A 19,598-nucleotide genomic window follows, 5' to 3' on the forward strand; every position below is an offset into this window, starting at 1 on the left:
TCACTTTTCTTATCAACCAGTGAGACCCTGAAGTTTTCTAATCAGGAGGAGCCGGATTTAAAAGGCCTACTGTGTGCCATTATGGTGCACTGAGAGGCATGCAGAGGGTCTCATAGCTGTTACTGCCCGACTTTGTGCCCTGGGCATTACACAGAGGGTCTTAATCCTCAAAACCTGGGAGTAGATTCCACTGGGAGTAGACTTCACAGACGCGGGAAACTAAACCCTAAGGTCAGATATCAGGCTATCTGCCGCCTCCTATCCCAATTCCAGGACCTGACGACCCACGCCCTCGCATTACACACTCGCCCGCCTGCTTCCCAGACAGTGGGGGCGCGGAGTGTGTGTGTGTGTGTGGAGGAGAGGGGGGTCGGGGGGGAGGGGGTAAGTGACCGCTGTTGTCACGACAACCGTGCACCAATAGGGAACAGGCAGGAGGGAGGAAGCTCGGAAGCTCCACCTCCGGCAAAAGGCTCTGGGCTATATAAGGGCCAGAGGACCAGGGCGGGAGCCAAAGTCCGCGGAGCGCGAGGCACGGAGTGAGTAACGAGACGCCGGAGTCGGTAGAGCCCCGAGCGGAGAAGGGTGCGAATATTAGCCAAAATGTGCGGTGAGTACGCGCCCCCGGGCCCCGCCCACTGCCTCTTTCTCTGTGGTGGTCGCGGTGCCGGCGCCTCAGCCTCTCAGCGCCTGGGCCCGAGACTGGCGCCCGGGACTCGGGAACACGGAGGCAGCTCGGGATGGGGACCTCGATCTACCCTGTGCTGGATCAAGGGAATTCACGACCCGACCCCAGTCCGGGAGTAGTTGTCTCAGGAAGGTGTGGGGGAGGGGGATGCCCAGCCCCTCTCTCAGGCGTCCGGAGGGTGACCCACCCCTCCACAGAGGGTAGGGAATCTGTCTTGACCTGGGCCTGGACGCTTGCGACACAGAGGTGTCATCGCCTGATGTCCAGCGAGAAAGGCGTCGCTAAGTCGCCCACAAAGGGTCATGCGCAAGCTCGTGCATCCTCTGCGCGGGGTGCCCAACCCGTCTTTCAGCCCATCGCGCCCATAGGAGAGGCGACCCCGCCTTCACCCTTCCCGCAGTCCCATGGGCCCGTCTCCCGTGGCATTGAAGCAGCCACTGGTGTGCTTGGGAAGGGCCTGCCGAAGAGCGGGGCGGGATTCCGGGCGCCCCAATACCGCGACGAACCAGCGCTGTCCTGCGCCATAGGGAGGGCAGCAGTGGCTAGGCGCGCACATCTGCTATTCCTTACTCTCCTGGCTGGGCCGCCTCCGCCGGCGGGGGAGAGAACTGGGAACTTCTGCTGGGACAAAAGGTCACTGTGCTTTTTTTTTTTTTTTTTTTCCTTGAGTAGGATTCAGTTACCCGTTCCAACCTCCTGTGACTGGAGGACCTGGTGGAACTTTTGAAGCCATGAAAGGCCTCTGTCTGACTTCTCTGAGGGCTGCAGGGTGGGGTGTGCCAGCTGCGCGCCCTGGGCCAAGGTCTGTACAGGCCTTGTTTCTGAGACCAGGAGCTCCTCCTGGAAAAATGAAAGAGCAATGACTGACCAAGGAGCCAGCAGTCAGCTATAGGGTTCAGGCTCTCCCAGGCTGAGCAGGCTCTGTAGATGCAACTCCTTAGCAAAAATCTCAGGATTCCCACACAGCCTTTGCAGTGGATAGGGCTGCCCATGTGCACTTTTGGGAGATAAATGAGGCAGGTTTCCATAAGATCTTTGGGTCGAGGCCCTTAGAACCAGATTAGTGTACCAAGATCCTAGCATTTAGGAAGGTCTGCCCCTCTCTAAAGCCCACCTGTCCACATGCCACCCCAACCTTCCATCCTCTTACTTACTTGCATCCAGTTTTCTCTGATGTCTTTCTGAGCTTGGGTGTGGGGAAGTTGGGGTTAGGCAGAGGGATGATTCTGTCCCCTCCATTTCTCAAAATCATGACTTTTGTCCTGTTTTCTTAAAGAGTTGTCCATGTTTTGTCTCCTACGGGAAGGATGAGTTAAAACTACCTGTGTCCTCAAATCTAGGGTCACCACTGGAATGCCCCACCTTCCAGTTCTCAGTTAAGTAAGGAGGTCAAGTGGAATTCCTGCCTGGGAAAGTTATTTCCTTTTCAAGGAGAAAGTCTTGACTGGGTACTAGTGTGTCTTAGACCTCTCCTGACACTTACAAAGCACCCTTACTATCCTAGGAAGCTGTCCTAGGCTCAGAGTTCACAGCGGCTGCTGACTAGAATTGAATACATTGGTGTATTTATTTTGGATTATGGTCTGCATGATATGGCATATGATACTGCTTTTCCTCTTATGGGGGTTATCTTTTGTAATGAATTTCAGTTTTCAAAAATGTAGCCAACTTCACAGAAATCTATTAAGGAAATTATTGTGACATTGCTGTGAGACTGTGACAAAAATCATGAAGATGCTACTGAATGCTTCTTTCAGTTTGCATTTGGAGAAGCTGAGGTCTGTGCATACCTGCTGAGCAGAAGTTGTTTTAGGCCCTTTCTCTGGGCTGGTGATAGCCCTGCTGAGGTCTGTCACTTCCAAGCGCAACTCTCTGGGTTGTTCCTGCAAGGGTCAGCAAGCATCATGCCTCAGCCTACCCTTATCATTTGCCCAACACCATGCTCACCTTGCTTCCTCTCTCCTTCACTGCTTCGCCTACAGAAGCCACTTCTGTATCTGTTTATCTGCACACACTATGCAGGTGACCCTCAGCAAGTTTTGGTGCACTTGGTTTGGCTGCAGTGGCATTTAGGTATTTGTGGATGGTTTGTTAACATCAAAGAGTTGCTGGCACTTCGCTAATTTTTGGCCAGTGGAAAGGCGACTGTATTCTTTTCCTCCCTTACTCTGCTCCTACTCTCCTTACATCTGCACTCAGCCTCCAGTGAATGCTGAGAGATCTTGTGTCCTCCAGGCCCTCGTTCCACTTCTTAGAGAAGGGCAGGTAGCGAAAGAAGCAATTCAGAGATAGATCGATGACAATGACCAGGGATGGCATAATCCAGGAGGTAGCTACTGTAGCACAAATGGCAGCCTGGGTTTAAACTTTAAGAAAAAAAAAAAAGTTGCTAAGTTACAAAATTGGGAGATTTCATAAGTAGGTGTAATTATCAGCTTCTCTTGAAATAATCTGAAGATAAGCACCCCTGAGTCCATATTCCTGAATAGAGCACAGTGGCTCCTGGGATGCCGTATGGAATCTGCCATGCTCTCTCAAACCCTGCTCAACTGCCCCACTGGTATTCATTCACCTCTTAGCCCCCGTGAGGTGTGAACCTGAGACTCCAGCACAGGGAGGAAGAGCACTGGCTTTCCCAGGAAAGAGGGGGAGACCTGGGTCAGTGCCACAAGACCTGGCCTTAAGGGCAAGTAGAGAGAAGAGGTGGCCACATGCGCTAGGCTGAGGCACAGCATACACAGGGGTGTGGCAGTATGCGCCTTGTACTCAGGGTGGAGGTGCATGCACTTACAACGCATAAATCCTTAAATTTCTCTCTTTCAACTACCAAATTTAGTAATCTGTGAGAAAAAAAAAAAGACTTGACAATGGAAAGCAGGGAAATCCTTTTATAAAAAGTTACTACTTTTTAACTTTGGTTTAAGGGGCACCAGCTCACACCTTTTCAGATGTATATTACCACATTACACTCACTATCAAAGCACCCATAATCCTCCACCACAGTCCACTGGTCCCCTCCCTCTCCCCCTTTCCTCCCATCCTCTGGTAGTCTCAGTTGTGCAGACAGATTTATAGGGTTTATTGTGGTTTAGTTTTGTTGGTTCCTTTGTTTCACTTATTTATATTCCACATGCAATGAAATCATCAGATGTTTGCATTTGTCTTTCTCCTTCTGACTTATTTCACTTAGCATTATCCTCTCTAAGAACTGGAGAATTCTTAATTTCACTGGAAGGCAATTTCTTTGCCTTGAATTTATCATCTTTGGTTCTACTTGGCATATTAGCTTTCTCCAATTGTGGTAGCAAATTACCACAAGCTTGCTAGTTTAAAAAAAAAAACACATAAATTTATTCTCTCAAAGTTCTGGAGACTGGAAGTCCAAAACTCAGTTTTACTGGGCCCAAGTCAATTTGTCTATAGGGCCCCACTTCCTCCAAAAACCCTACGGGAGAATGCGCCCTTGCTTCTCCCAGCTTCTGGTGGCTGCCAGCATTCCTTGGCTTATGGTTACATCACACCATTCTGCCTCTGTGGTCACAGTGCCTTCTCCTCTTCTATGTTTAACCTCCCTCTGCCTCCCTTTTATAACAATACCTGTGATTGCATGAAGGATCTACCCAGTTCTTCTAGGAAATCTCCCACCTCAATATCCTTAATCACATCTATACTGGCCTTTTTTCCATATAAAGTAACATACAGATTCTAAGGATGAGTACCTGATAGCGCAGGAAGTCATTATTCATCCTGCTTTTAGATGCCTTCCCCCAGTATCCCAGTACTTCCAAGTTATGGCACAAGGAACTTGATCAGAAGACTACCAGCACCTTCCACTACATGCTCCTTGTCACCGAACTCTCCACCACCATCAGAGGATACATACTTGCCTGGCATGTTGCCATATGCCCAGTTGGATCAAATAGACGTCATGGTTTCTCTAAAAGTCAATCCCCTGTGTAAAGATGGCACCAGCCACATCCTGCCCTCATGCATGCACGTACTCCTCCCTCTCATCTCTTCTTTCCAAGGAGCAGGTATGGAATCAGAGGGATCAGGACACACAAATACACACCCAATTTTTTTTTTTGCATAGCAGCCATTCAAGAAAACTTATCAAGTGGCCTCAGCTGAGGAAACTGCAATTCAGATGAGTAGACTCAGTGGAGATCTCACCCTTCTGCCCCAGGCAGCTTCTGACTCTCAGAAGCTGGTTACATGTGACCCTCTTTTCCTCCTTGTAACAGTTCAGTTCATGGACAGATACCTCAGGAGGGACTAGACTAGAGGTGATGGGGATGGACTCATCACCTGTCTTGCACCCTCTCCAAGCCACCAAAACCTCAAAAGACTCTTACTCAATGATGTGCACATAAATGCTTAACAACTGGCTCCCTGGTTTGCCAATTTCTGAAGTGCAAATACTCTCACAGTGGTTATTTTCAGTAGTTAGTGTGAAGTCCTTACCTTGGAGTTGGGCAGAGATGCATAGTTTGCTTTCCAGAGCCAGTTCTGGTTACTGAACTCTGGTAGGCCTCTCAGAGAGGGCTTTGTGGGGGGCGTGGGCAGCCTGGCTCAGTCATGCTGCCTCATGCCTCCTCCCCATCACTGTGCTCCTCCTCCATCAGCTTCTTATTCATCAGGAAATTCCCAAGAGAAACCTTCTGGAAATTTTGTGAGGTGGTATTAGTAAACATTGCTTTTAAATGGAAGATTATTTTTGGAAGAGAAAAATTTAGAAGATTATTTTTATGTTTAGCAAAATTAGCTTATTAATGGGACTAACTTGAAGTTATAAACACTTGGGGGAAAATCCTGAAGTTTAATTTGATACAAAGATAATTATGCAACTTAAGCTAGTCATCTGCCTCTTTTTAATTTTCCAAGGACATATTTCTCTCACTAAAAAATAGTTTATAGCCAAATTTTGGCAAATTTTAGTCTTGAATAAGACTATGGTTTTTATTTTGAAGTGTAGTTTAAGAGTATATGTTGCTTCTCCCTTGTGCTCCTGGTGAAATCCTAAAATGACAAGGACACTAGGAATTTTCCTATTAAAAATAGAAATACTTTGCCTGCATTTACTGCAGGAAGCAGAGTCTCCTGTTATCTCAGGGATTCCAGCTGCAACATTAACCCGTGGACTTCCAAGAAGGTCTGAGACAGAAGGCTGTGTGCCCCGGGCCTCTGTGTGAGAACCTGGCTGTGGGCCCTCACACTTCCTTCACACCTCTGTCTTAAGAGGATTTCATTTCTGCAAGGCAGCAGCAGGACTTGTCCTACTTCATGAATCAAGTGACATTCATCAGTCTACAGAGCAAGATGGGCCATAACCTCCTCTGCAAACCATGGCACAGTGACCTGTCCCTGCCTGGGGACCTGGCACAGAAGAGGACACCTGCCCCACCCCTCTGGCACACCATACACAAACATGTACACACTCACACACACTCTCACACACATACCCAACATTCAAGTAGAAACATACATCGATACCACACACTCAGACATTTTATGAGGCAGGACTCCAACTTGCCGTATCTTCTGTCTGGGTGAGTGGTAATCCAATTTGGGGTTTAATATAATTTCTAATCTTTGGTAGGCTCATGGACTAAGGTAAGCCCCTTCAATGCTGCGAAGCATTGACTGGTAAAAGTGAGACCAACCTGAGTCTGGGCTCTGTGTCTCCCAGGAGCAAGCTCCTCTTCTGTGTGGGTCCCCACTTACATGAGATCAGTGCTTTCACTGGAAGCAGATGCTGCCAAATCTTCCAAGCGGAGATTTTCCAAAACTGTAGGGACAGAATCAGAATATGGTGCTCAGCGTGTCCACTGTGTACTTGGCCCATTGTCCTCAACCTGCTGGCCCCAAACAACCTCCCTTCAGTCACCACCTGAGTACTCCGGGATGTAGAGAAGATTCCACAAACTCAGTGCTCCTGTGCTGACGGGACACTAACAGATACCGCCTCCTGGCCTGGTTTCTGTCATTCTCTGTCACTTGGAAGTCTGATGCCCCAGCCTGTGTGGTTGTTCCCCCTTCATGCCTTTGGTCTTGGGTTTCTGTTTGCTCTCTTAAGCTTTGTGCAGGGGGAGCATCAGACTCCCCAGGGCCCCAAGGGAAACCAAGGCCAAAGGGCCACAGTCCCCTCTCCAAGGCTTCATCTCTGCCCTGAATCCCATCTGTCTCTTCCAGGGTCCTGCCAAGCTGATCCTTGGTTTCTCTCCCTCTGGAATCCATTCTCATTCACTTTCCCTATCAGTTTTTTTTAATGTATTTATTTATGCATACAAAGCTGGGCTACAGGGCCAGAGGTACAGGGATGGTAAGAGGATTCACCAGAAACAGTAGGGAGCAGAACAGACCGACCGACAAAGTATACTGCTGAGGGGAGCAGCAGGCGGGTCAGGTGAGGTCTGCCATGCCATGTGGTCACCTCCAGGGCGGGGATCGAACTCATACTGAAGTGGCTTTAGCTTCTTAGTACTGTGCTTTAACCCACTGCGCCACCAGGGAGGGCCCCCCCAACCAGTTTTAAGTTTGGGATCCTGCAAAGCTACTCGGAAGCTCTGTGTACAAAGATGGGGGTGTTGGCAGTTACCATGTGCTGGCCGGGGGTTGGCACCGAAAGTACCTCAGGAAGAGTTTCACTGTCACACCTGTGCAGGCAAAGGAGGGGAGTAGTAGGAAGGTGCTGTGGTTGCCTCAGCACTGTGGGGCAGGGAAGACGAGGTAGATGTAGATTCAGAAGCAGGAGTGTCCCAGTGAGGACCTGGGTCCCCAGAGTTCAGGACACCTGGACTTGACCAAGGGACCTCAAAGGTCTGTCTGTCAGGGGCCAGGTAGATAACTCCATGCAGGTCAGGTCCCCTTATTTCCAGCTTTTTCTTGCCGCTGGGGGTAGGACTAAGATAGGGCTTATGCTGGTTTGGGCAGGAACAGCAGTAATGAACCCCATGCAGTCAGACAGACCTGGCTGTGAATTATAAAACTGTTTGACCTTGGAGTTGGAGATGCCCTGTCTGTTCATGGGAACCACAGCCTTGGCACAGGATATTATGAGGATTAGACAAGATAAAGTACTGAAAGTATTGGCACTTGGGAAGACTCTGTGAACTATTTACTGATAGCCCCTTCAGTGAAAATGTGGGATCCTTCCTTGGGACCTGGTACTTTTATCTAGAAGACTCTTCCCCACTTTAGTCCTGGAATCAGTAATTACTGCAGTGCATGCAGCTGGAGGGTAATGTTGGGGGTTGGGGGTGGGGCAGGCCTTTATACCTTGTGGTTACTTCTGGAAGCTGGCAGTGCTCCACTAACCTTGTGAAAGGAGATGACCCTCAGGGCCCCCTAGCTCAGGCCTTTCCAGGCCTTTCTGTCCCTTGTGCTCACCCTGAGGATTTCAGAACCAGATCTTTGTGTGTGTTCCTGTGCCCAGCTTTCTCTGACCACCTCCCTATTTATTCACACATTCATGCTCACTCAACAGTTATTGAGTATCTAAAAGATACTCTGGACTAGATGCTGGAGGTATAGTGATGAATGAGATAAGACACGTATTGCCCCAGCCTCTACCACCCAGTGGGAAAACCAGACGAAAAACCAAGGAGGCCAGAATCAGGTAGGCTATAAACAAGACCACACGGCTTTAAACTGGGAGAGCGAAAGGCTGAGTGGGTGCCTGTGAGCCAACACCTGCAGAATGAGTTGAGGTCACCTTTGCACTGGGCCAGCCCAGGAGCTCACGGGCTCCTTCCCCACCTCTCAGGAACCAGCCTCTCTGCCTGAAAATCCCCTGCAGTGTTGAGAGGTTCCTGTGCACCATGTCCTCTCTAGACCCACACCTCAAGCCCTCTCACTTGCCCATTCTGACACCTCCAGTGATGAGACTCAAGTGCTACCGAGAAATGGTTATAGGATGAATTAAATCTTGATTCACTTGCAGCCAAATCATGCATTTAGCTTAGCTGCTATTTCCCCAAGTAAAACCAAGAAACAAGAACAGTAAAATGGTACTATTTGCCTCTGGCTTAGGCTCAGGATCATTTCTCAAGGGCTTCCCATGCGCCTCCCTCGTGCATCCCTGCGTTTAGGGAGCTTTTCGCCCACTTCACTTGGCTATGCAGCAGGTACCATTCTGGGAGTTTGACAATGGCCCCATGAATCCTCTCAACAACCCTTCCAAGGAAGTGGTACTGTAGGCTGGACAGAAAGCGAGAATGAGCTGAGACTTGAAATCCATATTGGGCACAGATTACATGGGAACACCTCTACGCTTCTTGGTGTCACAGACTGGTGAGTGGCCAAGGGCCCAGGCACTCAAGTGGGTGTTCCCAGCCCCAGCCTTTTATGCATCAGAAGGCCATGCTTTCTCCCATGTTGCAACTGTCAGGCATCCAGGTGAGCTGTGCTCGGGAGCTGTGGTGATGGCAGTGAAATCAGATTCAACTGGATGACAGCACTATATGGACTGTGTGCTGGCGCGCACTCTGAGTCTTTCTCTGTGTGTCCCTCACTATCTTTCTTCCAGTTTTTCATGTTGGTTTGAGGAGCTGTTGGGTTCAGAGAGTAGGGGTCCTCTGACACAAGTTTCACCAGAGCTTCCCCTTTCAGTGGCAAATGGTGAGTGTCCCCAGGACGCACTTTGGGGAGGGCAGATTTATTTATTATGAAACAGGGAAGGGAAGTCAGGGATGCTGGCACAGACCCAAGTGGCACAGAGAGGTGCCCCTGCAAGGGATGGGTTTGTTTAAAAGAGAGGCCTGCCTAGTCACAGGTGGGCAGCCTTGAGAAGACAGCTGCCTGTGTTGCTTTGGCAAGAGCAGGAGGGAGGGAGTGAGGGAGAGAGGGAGGGACTAGGCCAGTGAAGAGAAACACATGCGGAGTCCAGGCCGCTGTGACAATGCTGCATCTTGACAGTGCAGAGATCCGCAGGTAGCGTCTTCCCTTTGAGAGGGATTCCTTCTTTTGTGGGCTTGTTAACTGCTGTTAATTATTTCTAGGGTTGGCGCTTAAGAATTTTTCTGTTTGGCTTAACTAGGTTGATCTGAAAGGACCAGTGATTCTTTTACAGTGGCCCTCGATCTCCATATCCCCACCCCAGAGTCTGGGCCTCTGCCTTTGCTTTCTGTAACTTGTTTAAGGACTAGGTTAATCATTTCTACCCCCATCTCCAATTTTGCCAGTTTCTGGTCTTGTGATGCCTCCTTCCCAAATCTTCTGTTCTTGGTCTCCATCAGTTCTATTAAGAAATAATTGGCATACATCATTGTATACGTTTAAGGCTTACTGCATGATGGTCTGACTTAACAAATTGTGAAAGGACTGCAGTAAGTTGTGCAAACATACATCATCTCTTACATATACAGTATAAAGAAGGAATAGAACAAGACCACATTTTGTCCTAAGTAAGAACTCTCAGAATTTACCCTCCTATATATCATGCAGCAGTTTTCACTATAGCATCATGTTGTACATTCTGTCCCTGGCACTCATTTATCTTACAACCGGAAGTCGGTACCGGTAGACCCTTCCCACCCTCTGCATGTGAAACACAAATCTGAATTCTTTTTCTGACTTTCTCTCTTTTTCTTTATTTTAAATTTAAATAACATTTCATTTTAACCCTGTATAAGCTTCAGGTATTCATCAATGAGGTTTTTTTTTTTTTAAGATTCTCCACATAAAGAAGGTCATATAATATTTTCTTTCTGTCTCATTTAGCATAATGACCTCAGTGTCCACCCATATGGTCAGGATTTCCTTCCTTTTAGAGCTGAATGGTACTTCACTGTGTGTATATCTTTATTGATTCACCCATCTGTGGATCTTTCTCCAGTCATCCATTGATTGGCACTTAAGTTGTTTCTATGACTTGGCTGTTATACATGGGCGTGCAGCTATCTTGTCAAGTTAGCCTTCCCCACCACTCCCTAAGTCATACACTGTCACATGGTGAAATAATGTGTAATGTTGAAATGTCCTGGCATGCAAACAGCATACATGTAGTAGAAAGGGCACTTCTGCCCTCTGTCCAGGGCCTCCCAAGGGGCAAACACTACCCCTGCATCTTGGCTCTTTCCAGAAATGCTGTTGTCTCCCCTCCCCACCCTGCATAATTGACTCAGGTTTTGCAGGCTGTTTTTCCACTTTACACATCTTGGAGGTGTGGCTTGCTTTCTAAAAGCATGCACATCCTAGTGTAGGGGTCTGGAGGGCCTCCTGTCCACTGCTCACCTGTGGCAGACCCTTCACTTCCCTGATCCTACAGGCAGCCCATTGTCCCCAGGCTTTAGCTGCCCTGAACAGCCCTAAGGAACTATCCTTGTAGTTGCACACATGTGTCTCAGCAAAGATTTGTGTTGGCTACATTCCTAGAAGTGCAACAGCTCTGGTCAATAGCGCATATCTTTAATTTTGAGAGCTTGCCAGATTGCCTTCCATAGTGCACAAATTTAAAGTTTTACTTATTGTCAAACCATTTAATATTTACTAATACAATAGGCCAAAAAAAAAAAAATAGATCTCACCATCATATCTATTATGAAGCAAAAAAATTCCAGAAGTCAGTTCCGGCATGAACAGCAAGGAAAAACCCTGGGAATACAGCTTTGTTGTACTTCATATATTTTTTTAAAGATAGTAAGACTATAATATTAATGTTGTTTTACTAACTTCACTTCAGTAGAGTACAGGGAGTATCTAAACAAGAGGGTGAGCTGCCAGAGGAGAGAGAGAGTGCTTAATGAAAGAACTTACTGAGTAGCATGTAAGAGATTTTATGTTGAAAGTTCTATTTATGCCTTCTTGTGCAACAACCTTGAAAACCTTGCATCCCACTGCCACCACAGTAATCTCCCATACTGTGCCGCAGTGGCCACAGGACCTTCTAACTGGGTGTGGATACCCAGTCATCCAGCTTACCGGGGCCTCTGGCAGCAGCCCCCATGCCCACCCTAGGAGACTATTGTGAATCTGAGAGCCAGAGACCCCTTGAAGAACATACACATCTGACATGAGTCCAGAAGTGAGGTTTCACCCAGAGGAAAGTTGGAGGCTGGGGTGAATGGGGATCTGGAGAGCAAAGATAGACAGTGATTTCATAAAGGCATTTTAGATTTAAAGCATCTCCAGAATAGGTGTGTGGGCCTTTGTGCCATCTGCAACGCCTGTCACCTCCCCTTTGAGAGGGGCAAATATAATTCTAGAATGATCCCTAGGATTCTGGGAGAATTTTGTTGTTAAAAAACTTAAAAAGTAATCCCTGAGTTTTTCCATCCTACATTAGCAGTTCCCTGTAGCTATGTGGTCATTACAGCAACTGGAATTTGATTATGTCCCCCAGGACATTTTTTGATTTTTTTTTTAAGATTTATTTATTTGTGAATACAGAACTGGGGTACAGGCCAGAGGCTCAGGGGCGGCGAGAGGCTTCACCAGAGATAGAGTGGGGAGCAGAACAGGCAGATCGACGAAGTACACTGCTGAGGGGAGCAGCTGGTGGGTCAGGAGAGATCTGCCTCGCCATGTGGATCTCCTCCGGGGCAGGTGGGGATCGAACTCATGCAGAAGTGACTTTAGCTTCTCAGTGCTGTGCTTTAACCTGTTGCGCCACCAGGGAGGACCCATTTTTTGAATTTTTGCAGAAAAATTAATATTATGAAAAATTCCACCTAAATATAGGTTGTAGAAGTAGTTTCACAACTCATGATATGAAACTTCATTGCCCTGTGTATGCTAAATAGGAGACTTTTGTGGCTCAATTTAAATCTATAAAAAGCTGTTAAAAATGTTTAGGTATACAAAACTGGGATATAGGCCAGAGGTGCAGGGCCAGTGAGCGGATTCACCAGAGATAGCAGGGAACAGACCAGGCAGATTGATGAAGTTCACTGCAGGTGGGTCAGGAGAGGACTGCCGTGCCATGTGGGTCACCTCCGGGGACAGGGATCAAACTCGTACTGAGGCGGCTGTGGCCAGCTTGCAGTGCTGCATCCTGACCTGTTGCGCCGCCCAGGAGGGCCCCCAAAATGTTTAATGCTTACTTTCAAAGGTAACTATCTTTTTAAAAAATATGTAGGTAAGGTAACAAGAATATATCCTATGCCCAACATGGTAGTTTGAAGTTTTGCATAAAGTGTGAACTCCTGGGGCACAGGGGCTCAGCAGGCCCCCTCACCTGCACACACACCTTCACAGTAGCGCCTCTCACATACCTACAGTCAGCCAGGACAACGGAAATAGCTGGCTGTCAAAAGTATACTTGGCTATTTTCAACAGAAAATGCCTATAAATTGCTCGTAAAGCACACTGTGCATATATTAAACATAAGCTCTGCATCTTAAATGTGCAAATACATTCTGTGTATGATTATGTGTAGTACCTCATAACACAAAATATTTTTAGCACTATTTAGTTTGATCATTTTTTGGACTGTGTATGTGGAAGGTATAGATCCAGCATCCTTGCAGAAGACAGAGGGAGCCTGGGTCTTGTCAGGAAAGACCACTTCCTCTTCACGGCAAGTCTTGGAGCCCTTTGGCAATGCCATGACCATGTCTGTGCCCCCCAAAGTGTTTTCTTCTAAATACAAATCAAGCGTTTCCCCCTATTTTAACAGGAATCTTTGCCTACATGAACTACAGAGTCCCTCGGACAAGAAAGGAGATTTTCGAAACCCTCATCAAGGGCCTGCAGCGGCTTGAGTACAGGGGCTATGACTCGGCAGGTGAGCCCTACTGTGTGCAGAGTGATAGCTATAACTCTTATTCATTATAGACATTTGAAAACTTCTGTGGAATAGTGGAGAGAGGAAAAGCACTGTACAAAGAGTTCCCGTCAGTATCATCGTGTCCCTCCTCTGGTTGTTGCTGTGCACATGTTAGGCTGATGTGGGGAGAAGTGGGTGGGTGGTGTCACACAGGGGGGAAATTTTAGTCTAATTAAGTGTCAGTTTTGCTAACACTTCATTCTGAAAAAATTCAAACAGAAAAATTGAAGGGGCAGTACCATGAATACCTATGCACCCTTTAATCATTTCAGTAATTGTGCAGTCCCATATTTTTCCTTCCACGTATCCTAGCATTTTCAATTACTCTAAACTCTTCTAACAATCTGTTATGAGTGACTGCATAATCTTCCCCTGGATGGCTGTCTCAGTTTTCTCCTCCAATCCCCTAACAGGTGTATATGTGGTCTGTTTGCCATTTTTAATTAGACAGTCTTAGGGAAAAAAAGAATCATAATTTCATTTCCCTATCATTTTTTTAAGGTTTATTTATTTATACGTACAGAAGTGGGGTACAGGCCAGAGGTGCAGGGGAGGAGAGAGGACCCACCAGAGTCAGAGTAGGTAGGGTACAGAACAGGCAGCTCAACAAAGTACACTGCTGAGGGGAGCAGCAGACAAGTCAGGAGAGAGCTGCTGTGCCATGTGGGTCACCTCCAGGGCAGGGATCGAACTTGCACGAAAACCGGCTGGCCATCTTCACAGTACTACATTTTAATCTGTTGCACCACCAAGGAGAGCCTCCCTATCAATTCTTAACATAAAGCAAATCATGAGAGATCATGGGAACACTAGTGCAATGCAAGGTGCGCAGCAAGATGAGCCCTCAGGTGAGGCCACTGCCTTCAGTGGCAGACATGGTGGTCCTCTCCACAGAGGCAGGCTCTCCAGAGCTCCCCGAGAGGCACCCACAGCTCAATTCTAGGCTCACGCTCCCTGCTGTCCATTAGGCACTCATAGTACAGGCTCTTTTATCGAAGTTGAATTCCTAAATCTGCCTAATCTCTGCTGGGCACAAACCTGTGGAATAAGAATTAGTATGTCCACCATGCTGGGTAGCCTTCACCTCCAGAGGGTGCCTTGTAATGAAATGTGCAAAAAAAAAAAAACTTTCAATGCATAAAAAATTGTGTGTATGTTACAGGTGTGGCAATTGATGGGAGTAACAGTGAAGTCAAAGAAAGACACATCCAGCTAGTCAAGAAAAGGGGGAATGTCAAAGCTCTTGATGAAGAACTCTACAGTAAGTAGAAAACGCTGGACCAAGGCAATAAATTCCTGGGTGAAATCTTATTCTGACAACATTTCAGACTAAAAATATTAACCTATCCAAGTGTGGATGCATAGAAGGGGAAGTTGAGCCCACATTGTAAAACTGTCTTCCAGAGTGTGGGGTGGTTTATTTTACGTGGTAGTAGAGGGAGAAATAAAAATAATAATAAAACAATACTTATGCATTTAACTTCTCTGCTTTTCCATTTATAGTAGCAATATACAATTTTCTTTTCAAAGCAAGTCAAATTCAGTAAAGTGATTTAGGTTACTGATAAGTACTGAGTAAAAGCAGATGGGTCTGGCAGAAATCACCATGCTGGAGCTGTGCTATAGTGAGCCGATGTGTCTAGGTATAACAGCGCCATGTCCATGCTTATTTTTAAAGTGTGGCCACATTTTTTTTTTTCCCACTTAGAGCAAGACAGCATGGATTTAAAGGTGGAGTTTGAGACCCACTTTGGCATTGCCCACACTCGTTGGGCCACTCATGGTGTCCCCAATGCAGTCAACAGTCACCCACAGCGCTCAGATAAAGGCAACGGTATGTGCCCCAGCCTTGCTTCCCAGTCCCTGTGGTTCTGCTGGCTTCGCCCATGCCAGCACCAATCCAGCCCACTGCAAACTGACTTCTCAGTTGGCCTTGTCTTCCCAGAGACTCTAATGGGTGACACTGGGCCCCAGACAGCGGGCAAACTCAGCCTGGCCCCTGGGCAGGCCTGACCATCCAGATGTCCTCAGAAAAAAATGGAGGTGATTTTCACAAGTGCCTCCGGCTCTTGGATTCCAGCCTATGAGAGGACTTGGTGTTGTGAGCAGTTGGAGAGCCTGGACGTTGTTTCTCAGAGGCCACCCAGTCTCTCCCAGAGTGATGCCTTGGGGAATATGGGTTTCCCTCCTCACCTAGCTAAATCCACCCTGCTCCTGAGGAAGTGGTCTTGACGGAATAGGTGCCAGTACTGATCTTGGGTAACATCTGAGTTACCTGTGCCAACTAGGGACCCCTGCACTGAGGCTTCAGCAACCAAGGGATTAAGATTTGGAGACACAGAGGCTGCAGCTGCCAGTACCAGAAACCTTCCCAGCAGCAGAAACCTCGCGGCTCTTGCTTCACGTCTTTTTAAATTAATGTGATTGCACATAAAAATCCAGACTTCTGGCACCCTTTGACAAACTGGAATATCTGGTAACTGGGCTCATGGTACCTTGGAGTCACACTGTCAGACAGTGGCCCAAGACATGGGAATGGGGGTATGGTGACTGCTTATGGCACAAGCTGTTGAGCCCCAGGCCTTGTTTGTTGCATAGCTCCTTCCTTGTACCACCCCAGCTCATGGGTCACCCTCTGTTACCTGGGTCTCCAGGACAGTTCTCCAGGCCCTGGTTCCCTTAAATTAAACCAGACCTCTGTCATGGGGAAAGGACTGGTAGATTTGGAGCTCCAACTGACAGCTCTTCAGGACTTTGTGGTCAGCCATTAGGGATGTCACTGTCTCCTGCAGTAGGACTTGGGGGGTGTGTGAGATGGAAAGAGCATAATCCCAGACTCCTGCCAGGGCTTCGATGGCAGGCGAGACGCTGAGACATAACCTGGGCCTTCCAGTGGTTCTCTACTCTGGGTTGAGCCTAATTAAGTTAGGATTTCCTGATGACACATTCTGAGCTTAATGGGGAGGTGTCTGGTGGACAGAATGATCTCTGGAGCTAGCCAGGACCCCACCCCAAGACATCCTAGGGTAGTGCAAGCCTTTCCAAGCCCCGTAATAGAGTGAGGGTCAGCTATATTGAGTAGTGGTGGGATGATTTCTAAACCTGGGACAAACCTCATTGCAGTTAATTGTTATGGATGTTGGGTAAGGTTGGTGGGCTCTTCCTATTGAAAGAGAAATGTGTGTTTCCTCAGGTTTAAATTGTGGTCATATCAGATGTCACTTCACGTCACCATAAGTGATCTTTCCTTATCAGAAGTCAGAGCACAGTTTGCAGAGAGTTTCAAGCTATTGAATCATTTTCCTTAGCATCTGAATTGAATTTCACTTCTTCATATATTTCTCTCTTGACTAAACTTTTCCAGAATTTGTTGTCATCCATAATGGGATCATCACAAATTACAAAGACCTGAGGAAATTTCTGGTAAGATACTTCCCTTAGGTAACGCCTGAGTCCCCAGGTAACACCTGTCCCTTAGGTAACACCTGAGTCAACTAGTGTGGTTCTTTCCCAGAAATTTGCCAACCGAATCATTTCCCACCAGAGATCAAGGCAGGAGGAGTGAGACCCACCCTTGGCCACCTCACCACTAGAACATAAACTTCACCCCCAGATCAGCATCCCACCATGTTTGCGGGGAGGAGTTAGTGGGGCATTTATGTTTATCTCAAGAACCACTGCAGTCACATAAAAATATAAACTTCCTTTTATTAAAATATCTATACTAAATAACACATCAACTCACACTCCTAGTGGAATGTTGGCTGGAAAGGCAGACGATGAGTGTCTAAATATGAAAAGGTTGTGGTGATGGGTGGGATGTGGGTGGACTGGACTCAACAAATTTGATCATTTTAACTGCTGTTATTTCACAATGTCCAGATAAACAGCGAGGACATGCTTCTGAGACAGGATGATCTCAGGCAATGCTGGAATGACTCAGCTATGTTGAGCTGTGTGATTCTGGCAAACATTTCTCATCCCTTCCCTGTTTTCCTTGTTCTCACCTTAAGTCACTCTGAGAGCAACTCATAAGGGAAGGAAGGGAGTGGGCCAGGCCAGCTTTGCGCAATGACCATTATCTGATATTCTGTCCAACTGAATATTCCAGGAAAGCAAAGGCTATGAGTTTGAGTCAGAAACAGATACGGAGACTATTGCCAAGCTGATAAAGTACGTGTTCGACAACAGAGAAACGGAGGACATCACATTTTCAACACTGGTTGAGAGAGTCATTCAGCAGTTGGTAAGTTACAAGTGAAAGTCATTCATTCCTTCATTTATTAACCAAATTTGCACAAATTCCTTGAAAATTAGAGATGGTTGTCCACAGCATCTGGCTGCAAGATGTTCCACTCTGATAGAATTAGGAAACATTTTGTGTTCCTGGTAGTAACCAGTGCCTTGCTTCATCTGAATGTCTAGAATTGTGACTGGCTCTCCAGTCTGTGATTTCTTATGTGGCTTGATTGTAGAGGGTGTTGTCATCTTTTTTGTTGAGTTGTGTGCACTGCTTTTTACACGCCAAAGATGAATTTAATGGATGTTGGAGGTAGAATTGTACTATTTCCTGTTATTTCAGGAGTGCATTCAATAATAGAACTGGAAGGAAGGAAGAGACAGCAGGTAGGGGCTTTGGAAAAGTTTGACTTTCAAAGAAATGTGCACAGAAGTTGACCCAGTGATGGGAGAGGGTCGAAGTTCCCTTTTGTGATGGGAGATAGCATATCACATCTGTGTGCTGAAGGGAGTGGTCCAGGAGGGAGGAAGAGAGATGGGTAATGTCCCAGAGGGCTGGACCCAAGAAAGAGTCCTCAAGAGGGCAGCACACAGTGGAGGGAAGAGGGAGGGGGTGGTTTCAAGCAAGCCCCCTCCTGGGAGGAGGAAGCAGAGAAGCGGAGCCCTGTGTAGGGTGGTGGTGGGGAGACTTCCCATAGTCCTTCCGCCCAAGAACCAGTGTTGCCAATAGCACCTTTGAGGCAGCCACAGCCTGAGAATCTGGAGCCTCCGGTGTGAGACATTCTGCAAGTAAGACACTGTAGTTTATATCATGCTTTAGCTTTTTCAGAGCTTTTGAAAGTAAGTAAGTCTAAAGTCAAAACAATTTGCCCTATAACTCCCATTTTGGGGGACACAGTAAATAAGAGCTTGTCCCATATATGAGGTAGAGTGGAATGTGTGGTTTATGGAGGATAAATAAGCCAGTTTGGTATTGCAGCATGCTATTTCCTCTTTTCCTTTCATAATTTTAAATTTTGGAAATACTCCCAGATGATAGCACTTTATAAATTCCAGCACCTTCTCTTACCTAAAGCAACATGGGGCTCTCTTTTGGCAGTGAAAGGAAAGTGTTTTTCTATTCAGTTCTACTTCTTCAATTTTTACAAAATTGACACTGGCTGTCAGGCTCCTTGGGTGTGTGAGCCACCTTTATTTAGGACAGCTTGAAAAGCCCTCAGAGGCCTGGTGCTGTGACTCAGGGTCCTTCCAGTTGTGTGACTGAGTTCATGCACTGCCCCACAGAGCGTTGGGTCTACCCAGGTCCCATACAAGGGGGATTTCATATGGCAATCCAGATTTATTGCTGATCGTAATGTAACCAGGGTCTGCTAGGGTCATGGTAAATGAGTTCAGCATGGTCAGAATGTAGCAGAGAATTTTATACAAAGGATTTAAATAGGAAAAGCATTTGGAATCATGAGTAAGTACAACTGGATTCTAATTCTGGTTTGCACACACCAACAAACTGAGGTACGAGGTAGAGGGAAGGCAAATGACAGCCTACATCATAGAAATAATAATTACAGTAATAACAACAGCTCTCACTACTGTTGGGTTCTGTATATGCTGGGCTCTGTTCTAAGCACTTACAGTGCCTTAGCTCCTAGGAGTATACAAGGTAGGACTAGTTTCGTTTCCGTTCACCTTGAGGCAGATGAGACACAAAGAAGGCTGCAAAGATTCCCAACTGAGTGGAGGAACCAGGATTTGAACCTAGGCTCCTGTTTGCGTTGAACTAAGTACAGGTCCTGGATTAGCTCCATGAACCTTTTCGGTTGCTCCCTGTGGAGGTTTGTCCTGAGCCCTGGGCAGGACTCCCGGCCCTGCTCCTCATTTCCTGAGGTTCTAATTGCACTTGTCCAG

At 47.0% G+C, this 19,598-nt stretch overlaps 1 protein-coding gene across 2 annotated transcripts in view; it reads left to right on the plus strand.

Annotated features, from left to right (window-relative positions):
• Positions 1 to 526: 526 nt before the first annotated feature.
• The window catches only part of GFPT2 (glutamine-fructose-6-phosphate transaminase 2), a 39,903-nt gene continuing 20,831 nt past the window's right edge, over positions 527 to 19,598 (plus strand). The window contains exons 1-6 of one of the 2 annotated variants that reach the window (XM_004693874.2): positions 527 to 610; positions 13,305 to 13,412; positions 14,617 to 14,715; positions 15,163 to 15,288; positions 16,819 to 16,877; positions 17,566 to 17,700. In XM_004693874.2, coding sequence (XP_004693931.2) covers positions 604 to 610; positions 13,305 to 13,412; positions 14,617 to 14,715; positions 15,163 to 15,288; positions 16,819 to 16,877; positions 17,566 to 17,700 — 534 coding nt within the window. In that variant the 5' untranslated portion in view covers positions 527 to 603. The remainder of the gene's footprint in view (positions 611 to 13,304; positions 13,413 to 14,616; positions 14,716 to 15,162; positions 15,289 to 16,818; positions 16,878 to 17,565; positions 17,701 to 19,598) is intronic. The other variant, XM_012733419.1, reaches the window with a different exon arrangement.

This window comes from Condylura cristata, unplaced genomic scaffold, assembly GCF_000260355.1.
Source record: "Condylura cristata isolate star-nosed mole 26May11 unplaced genomic scaffold, ConCri1.0 scaffold00040, whole genome shotgun sequence".
NCBI lineage: Eukaryota > Metazoa > Chordata > Mammalia > Eulipotyphla > Talpidae > Condylura > Condylura cristata.